The sequence below is a fragment of the Pseudophryne corroboree genome, chromosome 12, assembly GCF_028390025.1.
Source record: "Pseudophryne corroboree isolate aPseCor3 chromosome 12, aPseCor3.hap2, whole genome shotgun sequence".
Lineage (NCBI taxonomy): Eukaryota > Metazoa > Chordata > Amphibia > Anura > Myobatrachidae > Pseudophryne > Pseudophryne corroboree.
This window is the reverse complement of record NC_086455.1, coordinates 13,163,004-13,176,431: the sequence shown is the minus strand read 5'-3', so window position 1 is coordinate 13,176,431 and position 13,428 is coordinate 13,163,004. Positions and strand designations below refer to the sequence as shown.

Here is a 13,428-nt window from a genome sequence, read left to right as displayed (position 1 = left end):
GTGTTACTGCTGTATGGAAGATGGATGACATGGACAAAATGCCCCCAGTTAGTGGGGAGATCCCCTGTGAAAGCAGATGGTGGTGTGTAGTCCTGCAGAAGGCTGTCCCTTAGTGTTGATGTTGTACTTTAATAAATAATAAACACAGTGCAACATCCAACTCAGGACACCTGACTGAGGATACAACCATCATCCACTAGCCCAGGGTGCTCCGTGCCATGTGGAAGCATTCTCAAGGTGCTCAAGCCTGGTTGATTTGAACACAGACCTCCAGTGACTGATAGGCAGAAGAACACCAGGCAGCCTTTCAGCTGAGCCACCACATGGCCAAGCATGTCCTGAGACTATTACCAATATCATCAGGCAGCCAGGAGGAAAATCACAAATACTATAAACACTAGTCGTGGGATTCAAACCCTTGACTCCACCATATTTATGTGCAGGGAGCTTCTCCTCTATCTCAGGTAGACTTCTAACACACCAGGCTAGTATCCTGATACTGCACTGATTAGTGATGGGGAAGCCCAGGTTCAATTCCCCATGCAGCTTTATTTTGTAATTAGTTTGGAAGTCTGGCTGAGTGTATTAGTAGCTGCCATGGTGGAGGCGCAGTTACAATACACAGGCAGCTTTCTCTTTGCATGTCAGCTGCACTAAGTACAAGATGACACATAGGGCTAGGACAGAGGTTCTCAAACTCGGTCCTCAGGACCCCACACAGTGCATGTTTTGCAGGTCTCACAGAATCGCAAGTGAAATAATTAGCTCCACCTGTGGACCTTTTACAATGTGTCAGTGAGTAATTATTTAATACACCTGTGCGCCTGCTGGGTTACCTGCAAAACATGCACTGTGTGGGGTCCTGAGGACCGAGTTTGAGAACCTGTGGGCTAGGAGACTGACAGCCATGCTGGAGTCTTCAGTTCAATTCACATCGTGAGCTTCTCTTGTTATATATTTGCACTGCGGCAGTTAATAACAATGAGGAAAATCTTTACATTGCATTATAACCTGCCATGGCTCAGTCTGTATGTAGACAGGTCTATGGTATTCTATGGTGATAGAGACTGTGGTTCGAATCCCAAGGTGAGATTGTTTTGCTATACACTACAGTGGCCATTACACTGGGGTAATTGATAACAATGAGAAAAGTCTTCTCTTACTAGTAAGACCTGCCATGGCTCAGTTGGTAAGTAGACAGGTCTGTGGTACTCTATGGTGATGGAGACTGTGGTTTGAATCCCATGGTGAGCTCGTACTGATCTATGTGTTAAGAAAATTACCTGTGGCTAGCTATTATTATTTTTTTTTTATTATTATGTAAGGCACTTAAAAAAACCTACGTAGCTCCTTTGCCCTGCAGCTGCCCTCCCTACTGGCAATGACGGGGATGTCCTAGCTCGGATCTCTAGTTTGGGGACTCTCCTTGCATGTTCTGATTGTGTGTTATGCACCATCAGGGCTGCTGGGAGGCATCCTCCACATGAGGCACCTAGCTACAAGGATTCACCATTGCTGTCAGGGTGGGAGGGAGGCATGCAGGGTAAGTGCAGTGTGGGGGTGGGCATGCAGTGTGGAGGGGCATATAGGGAGCCTGCTTACAAGAAGCGGCGAGAGTATCGTCATCCAGCCGGGATCATTATCCAAGGTGCTAAAGGGAAGCCACCATGGGATTCAAACCTGGGAACCCACCATCATTGCCAGTATATGGAGCAGCTACTAGCCCACTGAGCTACGCAGGCTACAGAGACATAGGCTTCCGTTCCTCAGTGTTATCCTCTAGCCTGGTGCAAAATCCACAGAACTAAATGGAAACCCACATGGGATTTGAACCAGGGATCCCACCGTCATTGCCAGTACAGAGAGCAGCTACTAGCCCACTGAGCTACACAGGATACAGTAAGAAAATCTTCTGTTCCTCAATGTTATCATGTAGCTCAGTGGTTGTACACACAAACCTGCCAGCATGACCTTCTCACGGAGGGACACAATGCTCTGCTCCTGGACTTCCCTCTTAATTTATTGTTTGCCAACCCCAGTTTTGGACAGGTAATGGATAAGAAAGGTGTTTCACCACAGGTGATGGTAATCATACAGTAAGAGGGAAGTCCAGGAGCAGAGCATTGTGTCCCTCCTGGAGAGGGTCATGTTGGGAGGTATGTGTGCCCAACCTTACCCGTGCTTTCATCACAATACATACATAGCATACACACATACATATAGGGGCATATCAAGAGAGGGGGATGCCCGTGTGTAGTGGGTATCCCGCCATCACCCCCAGGGTGGGAAGTACTAACCTCTCCTGCAGCGTTAACTGGCTTTCTCCGCGGCCACCTGTCTCCTCCCCGTCCCAGCACTGCTATTCACTTCTCCCCCTCACCACCGCGGCCACTCAGGACTCAGCGTTGCGGATGCTGCGCGGAGCCTTGATATTCACCGGCGCATGCCCCCGCATCCTGAGTGGCGGCGGCGGTGAGGGGGAGAAGCGAATAGCAATGCCGGGACGGGGAGGAGACAGGTGGCCGCGGAGAAAGCCAGTTAACGCTGCGGGAGAGGTTAGTACATCCCGCCCTCAGTCAGCACAGGAATTGTAGAAATAAATCACAGACTACACTTACTGAAAGGAGAAGCACAGGTGTATATACTACACAACAGTTCTCCATATTTCTTTTTTCGAGGACAAGATGACCTCCCAGCAGTCCTAATATTGGATCATAATGTAACAATGCTCCCAAAAAAGCAATAACATCTAATGCCTAAGAATACTAAAAAAAAAAGAGACCTTTCATTATTTACTTTAAGAGAGAGAGAGTAGCGAGTAAATCGCCATCACCGCGGCATTTAGACGCCGGCAACAGCAGCGTGGGAGAGGAGGCAGCAGGTGGGTAGGATGAAGGCACTGTGATACATATCATTGCAGCTCTGCCACCTTGATGGTTTGTCAGTATTTCTGGCTTTGTATGGACAGGACGGAGGCGGAGAATCGTGATACGTGGCCCCCATAGTGATTTGCCCGTGTTCCTGGCTTTGTGTGGACGGGATAGGGCGGATCAATGTGATGCATGTCATCACAAGCCCCGCCCCCTGCAAAGGCTTGTCAGCATTGGTGTCTTTTCAGTGCTGGGGATGGGGACATGATGTCTCCAACTCATCATCACCCACCCACATCACAGTCCATTGGCAAGATATATATAAATGCGAAAGCCCCCACTGACTCACTGACTGACTCACTCACTGACTGACTCACTCACTCACTGACTCACTCACTGACTGACTCACTCACTCACTGACTCATCACTAATTCTCTTGCTTCCCGATATGTTAGGAAGATGAAATGTAACACAGGTATTCTTCAGGTGGGAACTAGGAAAACTACGTATTACAATTTTAATAAACCTCCCCTAAGGGGATTAAAAGGCCCAAATGGACAATCATATCAAAATTTGGATTGCACCCCCAGTGTGTAGAATGTAATAAACTACAAATATGATCCTGTCCCTTTTTACCGTATCTGCTACGGGTGCTCCTCGGGTAACGCCAAGAACCATGGATTAATATTTACTTACATTAAGACGTCTCAAATTCACATCTCTATAGATTTACCAAATTATTACACTCATTTATATTTACAACCGTGAAAACCAGAAACTCCCGTGTGAAGAACCGGTACAATAGCCAGTTATAAATAAATCCATTCTCATATCAGTTATTGGTATTATAGTTACACCAGAACCTATATTAATGTCTTTACACGGATTTACCAATAACCGCAGAAGCCACAGTGTACTGGGAAAACGCATTTCTCAATATGAACACTCACAAACAAAATAATAATAAGAATTATACAAAGTTTTAAAAAGTTTCTAAAAATAGTTTAATAATTATTTAGCTAAAAATAAATAACTGCTGCAAATTACTCCTAGAGGGAAAACCAGGACGTAAAAATAGCGTCTTTCTGCTGCTGATGTCCTGAGCTGTACACACCCCGTGGGGCATCCGGCTCCGCATCAGCCAGTAGCATATTTGTATTTACTGGCGTACTGATCCCTCTGCGTCAGCTGCATTGTCATTTCATCACATTTGTTTGGCAGCCGGCTCCGTGTTCCTCGGAAGAGTCATACTCTAGTTCATGACAGTAACTATGATGAGGACCGTGTTGCACCAATGCAATGTTTACTTCTGCTGCGGCCATGTTTCGGCTTGCATCATCGCAGTGGTAAGTTGCGGTTTACTGATCTATACTTGCTGTTTTAAGGTCCACCAGCAGGGGGTCAGCACTTCTCTGCTGCTTGTGAATCCCTGAAAGCCAATGGTTTCCTTTGGTCATAGTCTGTCCCCATGGCTTCTAAGTGCACTGTGTTTGACCCATTGTGTCTGAATACAGCATCTCACTCCAGCCTATGATAACGGCCTGTCTTCCACCAGATATATATATATATACGTTTCTTCTGTGTGTGCTCCGGGGTCCGCCTGCTATACCGCTGTCTGTGTCATGTTGTGATGGTGTTATACTTCTGTCTCTACATCATGCTGTAGCGACATGTCGGTCTGTTGTGCTGCTGTCTCTTCATTAGCCTGCAACACTGTCTCTTCATCCTGCTGCGCTGGCGTCTCCTTGACCCTCTGTCTCTCCCTTACTCTGTACTTACCTGCAACAGAAATACAGCATGTAAGTGTAACAGATACAGCCTTGCATTAATGCTGCTACTCAGCCATCACGATCTCAATCAGACAATCATTCATTCATTATATAATTCAATCTATGGCACCTTACTGCTGCACTATGTCTCCCTGTTCCTAGAGTGTCATTCCATGTATGGCTTTCTGTAATAAATAAGCACTTGCACCAGGGGCGTCACTCACCTGGTGACCCCCGGTGATAGCATGCTGAAAAAGGGGCGAGGCTTCATGGGAAAGGGGCGAGGTTTCACATGAGGGAAGCGGCCTCGAGGACGACCCCCATTTTTATCACTCCAGGGGTCCAAGAGGTGCTGGGCTTCCCCCGTGTCGGCTCCCAGTCTGTTACATTAATGTTACAGTGCAGCATCCGGTTCCTGTCACTGAGGTTGGTGACACCCGGGGTGCGGCCTGCACCCCCCAAGTGATAACACTGACTTGCACTGAAATTAGTATGTATGAACATAGCATGTACTTATGTAGGGCTGTAAATAAGGGTTTGCAACCTTCGATGCCTCACGGCCCTTCCTTCTGGCTGGTAGGATGCCTGGAATGGCAGCCGGCAGACAGGATCACTGCTGCAGTGCCACCAGAGCTTCCTGTGGACACGCCAGACAGGGCAGGCAACAGAAATCTTGGGGCCCGGTACACTGATATCTCTGGGGCCCCCTCAACTACCCATGACCCCACCCACTTTTAAAGCGGAGGGCGGCTTTCAAAAAACATTACATTTACATACATATACAGTATATGCGCATATATATATATATATATATATATATATATACATATACATACATACATACATACATATGTTTTCCTCCTGTGTTGCCCGGCTCCCTGACGTTAGCAGGGATGGATAGGGAAGGCAGGGCCAGTACAGCGTCATGATGGCAATAAAGCACGGACCGCCGGGTAACCTAGGGGATGGCAGGGCCGGTCCTAGATCGAACGGAGCCCAGGGCGAAATTTTCCTATGGTAGGGGGTGGCCTGCTAAAGCTCCAGACTGAGACATGCTGGGACTTGTAGTTACACTGTCCCATAACACCATGCCAAATGTAAACAGCAAACTTTACTGGCCAGAGGAAGCAACATGGGGCTCTGCAGCTGCTGTGGAAGTACAAAGGCAGGAAGACATGCTGGGACTTCTAGTCCCACAATTATGGAACAAGGCAGTAGTCACAGGGTGGTGGTTCATTTGGGCAATGCTGCCAGGGGAAGGGTAGATGCAGGTGCACACTGCAGTGTTTGGTGCCACCCACGTTACCACAGGTGCCCAGTTGCAATCAGAGGCAATAATTGTGTTATTACAACTCACATATACAGTATGTTCACAGTTGGAACTTCCCTTTGGATAATATATATTACTGTATTTACACTAAGAACCGTGTGCTTGGACGTGGAATCAGAGAACGGAGAGGTTGGTTCTTACCTGAGTTTCTGGTGCAGAGACAGACACCGAACGCCATGGAAATAAATGAGACTGTGAGAATAACCCCAATACATAGAATCATCTTACTGCTGTACACGTCTGCACCTGTAGGGGGAGCACACGCTCTTATCAGAAAGGGCTCTTACCAGTAGTCTGTTATATAAGGCAGGGAGATAGGGACTAAACACATTTATACAGGACCTGTCACCATGTTCTGTATCATCAGTGTACGCCATCAAGGGCTCTATTTACTAAGCCTTGAATGGAGATAAAGTACCAGCCAATCAGCTCCCAACTGTCATGTCATAGGCTGGGTTTGAATAATGACAGTTAGGAGCTGATTGGCTGGTACTTTATCTCCATGTAAGGCTTAGTAAATAGACCCCAAACTCCTACAGTCAGAGTCACAAGTAATACAAAATGCAGTCGCACTTGAAAAGAGAACAAGTACAAAAGAGGCTGATACAGGAGATGCAGAGGTAAGGCACAGGACAGAGAGGGTCCTGTTCCCAAGAGCTTACAATCTATATATAGAAGAAAAAGTAATGGAGAGCAATATACTGTATACATGCATTTCTGTACAGCTCATGTGCTCAAAATGCGTCGGTATCCAGGTTTTATATGTTTCGTGGACTCCTGTGATTTGGGACGTGGAGCATTAGCTGCATTTGGTGTTTACATTAGTGTAGCACGCCGCCTGGATGCCACGGAGTCAGGATCAGGGCTGCCATCAGAAATTGTGGTGCCCGGGACTGAAAAAATAGACAGGGCCCCTCCCTCCCAAAAAGAAAGAAAAAGATTCTGCTGCACTGCTCCACCCCTATGTGATGTCATACAATGTGACGTAACATATAGGTGGAGTGTTGTGGAACTACAGGAACGGTTCTCATAAAGCTGCTGCGCAGATATGGCTTGTTTTAAGAAGTCCTCTCTGCTGTTGATTCACAGACTGGTGCAGCTCTACAGGTATTGGTGGTAGGAGTAAAGAGTGGGCCCCTTCTCTGTAAGGGTCCGGGACACCAGTCCCCATAGTCCCCCCCTGGTGGCTGCCCTGATCAGGATCATAATAATCCACAGCAAGCATGCAGGAAAATGTATTATATATTAGCCGACAATGAGAAACCTGATCCCTAGATACGCTGGAGATACTGTCGTTTTGCACATAGAGCTGTGGACTATTATTTATATACAGTCAATATGTTTATGCCACTAGAAACAAAAATTGTTGCAAGATCGATTTTAAATGGTGCCCTATGTGCGAACGCCTTCAGATCTCACTCATTATATTGTATAGGCACGGTGCTACCTGTCTACTTAGGGCCGTAACTACGTGTGTGCCAGATGTGGCCTCTGCTGTGTGCGCTGCCGCGCTGTGCAGGAGAGAGCTATGTCATTGGTAGTAAACGCTGCTGCAGCACTCCCCTCTCCTTCCGTATAGGCTGCCCGGCGCCGCTGTGAATGCTGGGATGCAGTTCCTCCATCCCAGCATTCACAGCGGCGCCGGGCAGCCTATACGGAAGGAGAGGGGACTGCTGCAGCGGCGCTTACTACCAATGACATAGCGCTGCTGCGGCTTCAGTCCCCCTCCCACCTCCTCCTCCTTGTCCGATGCCTGCACCGAGGGAGCTGCCAGCACGAGGAGCCTGTCAGTGGGGAGATGGTAAGCATCTCTCTCTTTCTCTCTCTCTCTCTCTCAGGGGGACACCGTCTGCTGTAATGTGTAAAAAGGGGGACTGGCTGCCGCAATGTGTAAAAAGGGGGACGCTGGCTGCTGCAATGTGTATAAAGGGGGACACCATCTGCCGTAATGTGTAAAAACGGGGACGCTGTCTGCCGTAATGTGTAAAAAAGGGGACGCTGTCTGCCGTAATGTGTAAAAAAGGGGACGTTGTCTGCCGTAATGTGTAAAAAAGGAAGACGCTGTCTGCCGTAATGTGTAAAAAAGGAAGACGCTGTCTGCCGTAATGTGTAAAAAAAGGGATGCTGTCTGCCGTAATGTGTAAAAAGGGGGACGCTGTCTGCCGTAATGTGTAAAAAGGGGACGCTGTCTGCCGTAATGTGTAAAAAGGGGGACGCTGTCTGCCGTAATGTGTAAAAAGGGGGACGCTGTCTGCTGTAATGTATAAAAGGGGCTCTACCTGGTGTAGTGGCGCTACTGTGCAGCGTAAGTTGAATAATGGAGACTACTGTGCACCTTAGTAGGAATTGCAATTATTTTGTGGCCACGCCCCTTCCCCATGAAGCCACGCCCCTGTATATTTTACGCATGCCTATAGCGCGCACTGCCCTTATCTTGCATGGGGGGGGGCGCCAATGTCGTTTCTTGCACACAGCGCTAAAATGCCTACTGTGCACCAAACACTGCCTCCTCCCCACAACAAGACCGATGTACATGAACTGGCGCTCCTTCTACATAAACACGTGAACGTACTGTATAATAGACGGATCTGGGACTCAGGGTCGGCACCAAGTAGTTCGACACCACTTAGGTCGACACACCTTAGGTCGACACTGCAAATAGGTCGACATGGACAAAAGGTTGACATGAACAAGGTCGACAGGAAAAACCGCCGGAATCCTGACCGTAAGTATCCCCACAAACTGAGGTTTAGGAACGGCTTGGGGAGGGGGAGGTAGGTTTAGGCGTGGCGTCAGGCTGGGGGTTAGACTGTGTGTGTGTGTGTGGGGGGGGGGGTTAGTGTAAGGCTGAGGGGAGGTTAGGGTTAGGCACCCCCAGGGGAGGTTAAGGTTAGGCTGCGGGGTAGGGAGGGTTAGGTTTAGGCAGCGGAGACAGGAGGTAGGATTAGGCACCTCCGTGGGGGGTTTAGGGTTAGCCACTATCGGGGAGGTTAGGGTCACCCCTTACTCACGCCTGTTGGTCTTCTCATCAGCGACATACCGGCGTCGGTATTACGTCTGCTGGGATTCCCTCCGCATTGTCTTCAGTCCAGTTTTGTAACTGGTTGATACAGTTGGAACAGTAAATTCAGTTATAATATGTAAGAAGGGCGTTTGGGGCTGACAGCCATACCGTGGAGAAGGTGTCAACAGGGGCACTGAGGGGGGATGGGGGGCAGGAACTTATTACCTGAGCCCGGGCATGCTGCTGTATTTTCCTATTTTTCCAAGAGAGCTAGTGGCCACACCTCCTGGATTTGGCAATGCCCCTTTCAGTACCCTGGCCCCATGGCTGTCACAATGGCCCTTTGACGCCAATACATATTTTAACTGGAAACAAGTACAAAACAGAGTATACAATCTTTTACCTCTACCTATGATGCCCACAGATTTGTCATTAAGCAGAACATCTGTACTTACCTGGATGAAATGAGCAGCTGTCCCAAGACACCACGGTTGTCTGCTCCTGGCTGACCGGATTGGTTACTGTGCAAGTGAAGGACACCTCCCGATCAGTGGGGGCCATGAGAAACCTAAGCAATCGGTTGTCATCAAACAGGCTGTAGGTTGTATTCCTGATCCTCGATCCGCTGTCTATCATCCAGCTGTAGGTCACATTGGTCCCCGCTGTTGTGTTACAGCTTAGAAACACGGTGCAGTCTGTGCTTCCTCTCGATATAAACACTTGGACCTCCGGCTTGGCCACCTCTTCTAGGAGAGAGGAATAGAGAGAGTCTCATAAAACTCATTCGAATATCAATATTAAAGCATACCAATAAGATTTTAGCTATAATTTTATAGACCGTACAAGATAAATGTGAGCTAGAATCTGATTTGTTGCTATGGGCAACTTCTTCACTTTGTCTCTCTCAAATTTTTTGATACATCTCCCCTAAAGTGAGTAACAGTTTCTCCGGTGTTGTGCTCTTACCATGCACTGCAAGGTGGAACTGTTGAAGCTTCATGTGTCCTTCCGTGTCCACCATCTGGCAGGTGAACATCCCAGTGTCCCTCAGGTCCAGCTCCTGGATCTCCAGTGTGAAGTTATGGAGAAGCTGGACCCTTCCGTGGAAACAAGACTGATATGTGGTGTCTGAGGACCCCCGAGAGAAGGAAGCCACCAGGTGGTCTGTGGGCGACAAATGCCTCCAGAATATATCCCTAGTGATAAATCCTGGTGGAAGTTCTGGTGATAGACGTATAGAACTCCCTCGTACTCCTGTTATCTGTATGACGGGTTCCGTGCCACAAATGGTACCTGCAGAGAAGCACTGATCATCATAACTGACCCAATAACAATACAGGGGCAATAAATCACTGGGGTAATACAGCACGTAATACCCTAATCATGATTAGAAGTAGGATACATTCCTTATACTGTAGCTGCTAAATATCCTGCCAGATTGTAAGCTCCTCAGAACAGGTTCTGTGCCTCCCATTACACACTTCATCCAGTGTAGCCACTAAACTGACCATCGGTATGCGATCCCGGCTGGATGGAATGACAGCGTTCACAATAGCGACATCGGCATACCGATGGTCACGATTCTGAAAGGGGCGAGGTAAGTATTCAAACTCCCGCCTTTACCCTTCTAACCATCCCTTACCGCAGCCTAACCCTAACCTCCCCCCTTAGTTCCTAAACTTAACCCCCCACTCTTTCTGCAGTATAACCCTAACCTCCCCTCCCCGCAGCCTAACCCTAACCACCCCCGCAGCCTAACTCTAACTCCCTCGAGTGGCGCGTAAACCCGCCTCCCCACCACCGGCTGTTGGGATTCCGGCAGGGGCAGATTTAGGGTTCAGGCAGCCCATAGGCACATTATTGGTCGCCCACCCCTCCACCCCCAATCACGTCATTGCCCCCTTCATTTCGGGTGCAAGTCTGGATGCCTCGAGACCAAAGCAGTCCCAACCTCACCCTGCTACCTACTCCTGGACCACAGTTTGCTGCCCATTGGTCACCCCTGTCATTTGCTAAATAACATATGGGGAAAAAAAGTTGTGATGACGAAAAAAAAAGAATCACCTGGCCCTTATCAGCCTGGTGTGCCGCCCCCCAGCAAGTGGCGCCCCCTAGGCACATGCCCCACATGCCTAGTGGGAAATCCGGCACTGGATTCCGGTGTCGGGATCCTGACCTGTTTCGTTTTCCACCATCGGTGTCCTAGCGGGTATTGGGATTCCAGCATTGGCATTTCGCCTGCTGGGATCCTGACAGCCGGTATCTTGAATGTATACCCTCTTGTAATACTAGGTGCAAAATATCCACATTTATCCCGGTGTTATAAAAAAAACAACAAAAAAACACCACCGCAAACCCATTTCAGAGCTATTAGTTATCCTTCGTTTGCTGGTGGGTGGTTTGTTATAAAAATGAGACTTCAATACAGAACTTGGTAATACCATTAGAACATCAGTCTATGGTCAGAAATTCTGAATTAATTTTCTTTCTTGGATTTACATCGCAAAAAAAGCTAATCTTTTATAATCCAAAGTGTTTATAGCATTGGCCAAATGTTACTAACAAACACACTTCAAGTTTCCGGGAACCCCGGTGGTTTGTGGTCAGCGAATCGGCACACACGGAGCACAGAAAAACTGTAAAAAATTCTATGATTAACTCATGTAAAAAAAAAAAAAGTTACATCGACAATGAAAACAAAGTGAACAGCTGCACATTATACATAACGTGAAAACTTTAAATAAAAGTAGAACGTTTATAAGCCCTGAATGACCTGGGTGTATTGTATCTTCATGACCAGACACATGTTGTAGTTGAAATTTTTTTTTTTTTTTTTAGGGGGTTGGGGACGGGGGGACACAATAATTGCAATTAGCTGTGTTGATTACAAGCATGAATCAGTCCCAGTGTCCTGCTGAAGGCCGTGTAGTAATCAGTGGTGGCGAGAGAGGGGGGGGGGGGGGAGGGTACAAATTACCCGGGCCCAGGTCTGATGGAGGGGCCCAGTGATGGTCCAATAGGAGCCCAGGCCCCCTGGCCCTTACCTGGCAGCAGCATCTACAGCTCTTCTCCTCAGCCCAGCACACTCTGCTGTGTACAGGGCTGCATTGTGGCCATGGAGGTGCTTAAAATACTATTTTTTTCAGTATTTTTTTTCTAAGGGTACATGACCACACCTCCTGTGATTAGGCCACGCCCCTTGAAAAGCACCTGGGCCCATCCCAGCTCTCAACTGCCCTGGTAGTAATCGTTAAGTGACCGCCAACCACTCATAACGGTTCCTGGCCGCCCCAGGCAGACATACCTGCGCACAGTAATCTTACATCATTATCACAGTTGATTTGATGGCAGGATCTGGTCATTAGCATTGATCTATTCCCAGATGTTAGTTCCCGAGTCTCACTCACCTGTATGTATAACTAATAGCAGAGTCAGCGTGGAGCCCAGCATCCTCCCAGTAAGCTGCGTGCTGTGCAGTGTAACCCGGAGACCAGATCTGCTGCCTCTCCCTCTCTCTGTATATCTGCCGTTTGCACAGAAATCCCCTGAGCTCACACATTAGGACAGATCCCAGACTCCCCCATATTCGTCCCCTCCTCATCTCATGACCAATTAGTAGATTCCAGAAAAAAAGGGAAATTCCGCCTGTGGTCTGTGATGCAAACACTTTCAAAAATCATTTGTGGCTTATTATAAATAACACTTCCCTCTCTGGCATTGCACTAGGTGTCGGGAGTGTGAGGCAGTACTATGGGTTGTTACATGTACAGGCTTACCATACTGTCCCTTTAAACCGGGGACACCCATAAATTACACAGGTTCTGTGGCTGCTGAATTCAAGCCTACAAGTCACCTGGTTTTACTCTGTCCCGGTTTAGGGGGATAGTATGGTAAGCCTATACTGTACATGTACAGTGTACCTGCAAAGCAGTGACATTCTCACTCCACATACATTTACATTGTTACATAAGAGTCCCTGACACAGTGGAGCTTACAATCAGTATTCCCTACCACACTTCTGAGTGTGGGAGGAAACCCACGCAAACACTGGGGAACATACAAACCCCACACAGATAGTGTCTTGGTTAAGAACTCATGCCTGGCTGTGACTCGGTAATGCTAGTCACTATGTCAACTGTGCTGCAAATAGAAAACAGATCCTTTATATTTTCAGGTCTCAAAGACTGTAAAAAAATCTTTTACCTTTTATAATACACAAACATAACTGTCCTCATGCAATGAAATCCAGTCTACTATTCTTATTTATCTGTCATTCATTTATAACAGCTAACGCTGTCTCCCTGTGTGCAATCCACCGCAACAGATTGTAAGCTCTATGGGTCAGGAGTTTCTTTATCTCCTAAATGTTTGCAATGTACATACTAGGGATATAATACACATGTGATAGAACGCTGTGAAGGGCTCTTGGCAGAAGTCATGTGACTTTGGGGAAGT

General features: G+C 47.7%; 1 protein-coding gene across 1 annotated transcript; it reads right to left on the bottom strand.

Moving 5' to 3' along the window:
• Positions 1 to 3,850: 3,850 nt before the first annotated feature.
• Positions 3,851 to 12,490, bottom strand: SLAMF8 (SLAM family member 8). The gene is made up of 5 exons (XM_063948158.1): positions 12,381 to 12,490; positions 9,940 to 10,266; positions 9,429 to 9,719; positions 6,111 to 6,215; positions 3,851 to 4,649 (listed from the first exon to the last, which is right to left on the bottom strand). The coding sequence occupies exons 1-5, from the start codon at positions 12,421 to 12,423 to the stop codon at positions 4,507 to 4,509; spliced, it is 909 nt and encodes a 302-aa protein (XP_063804228.1). The 5' UTR covers positions 12,424 to 12,490; the 3' UTR covers positions 3,851 to 4,506.
• Between the last annotated feature and the right edge of the window lie 938 nt (positions 12,491 to 13,428).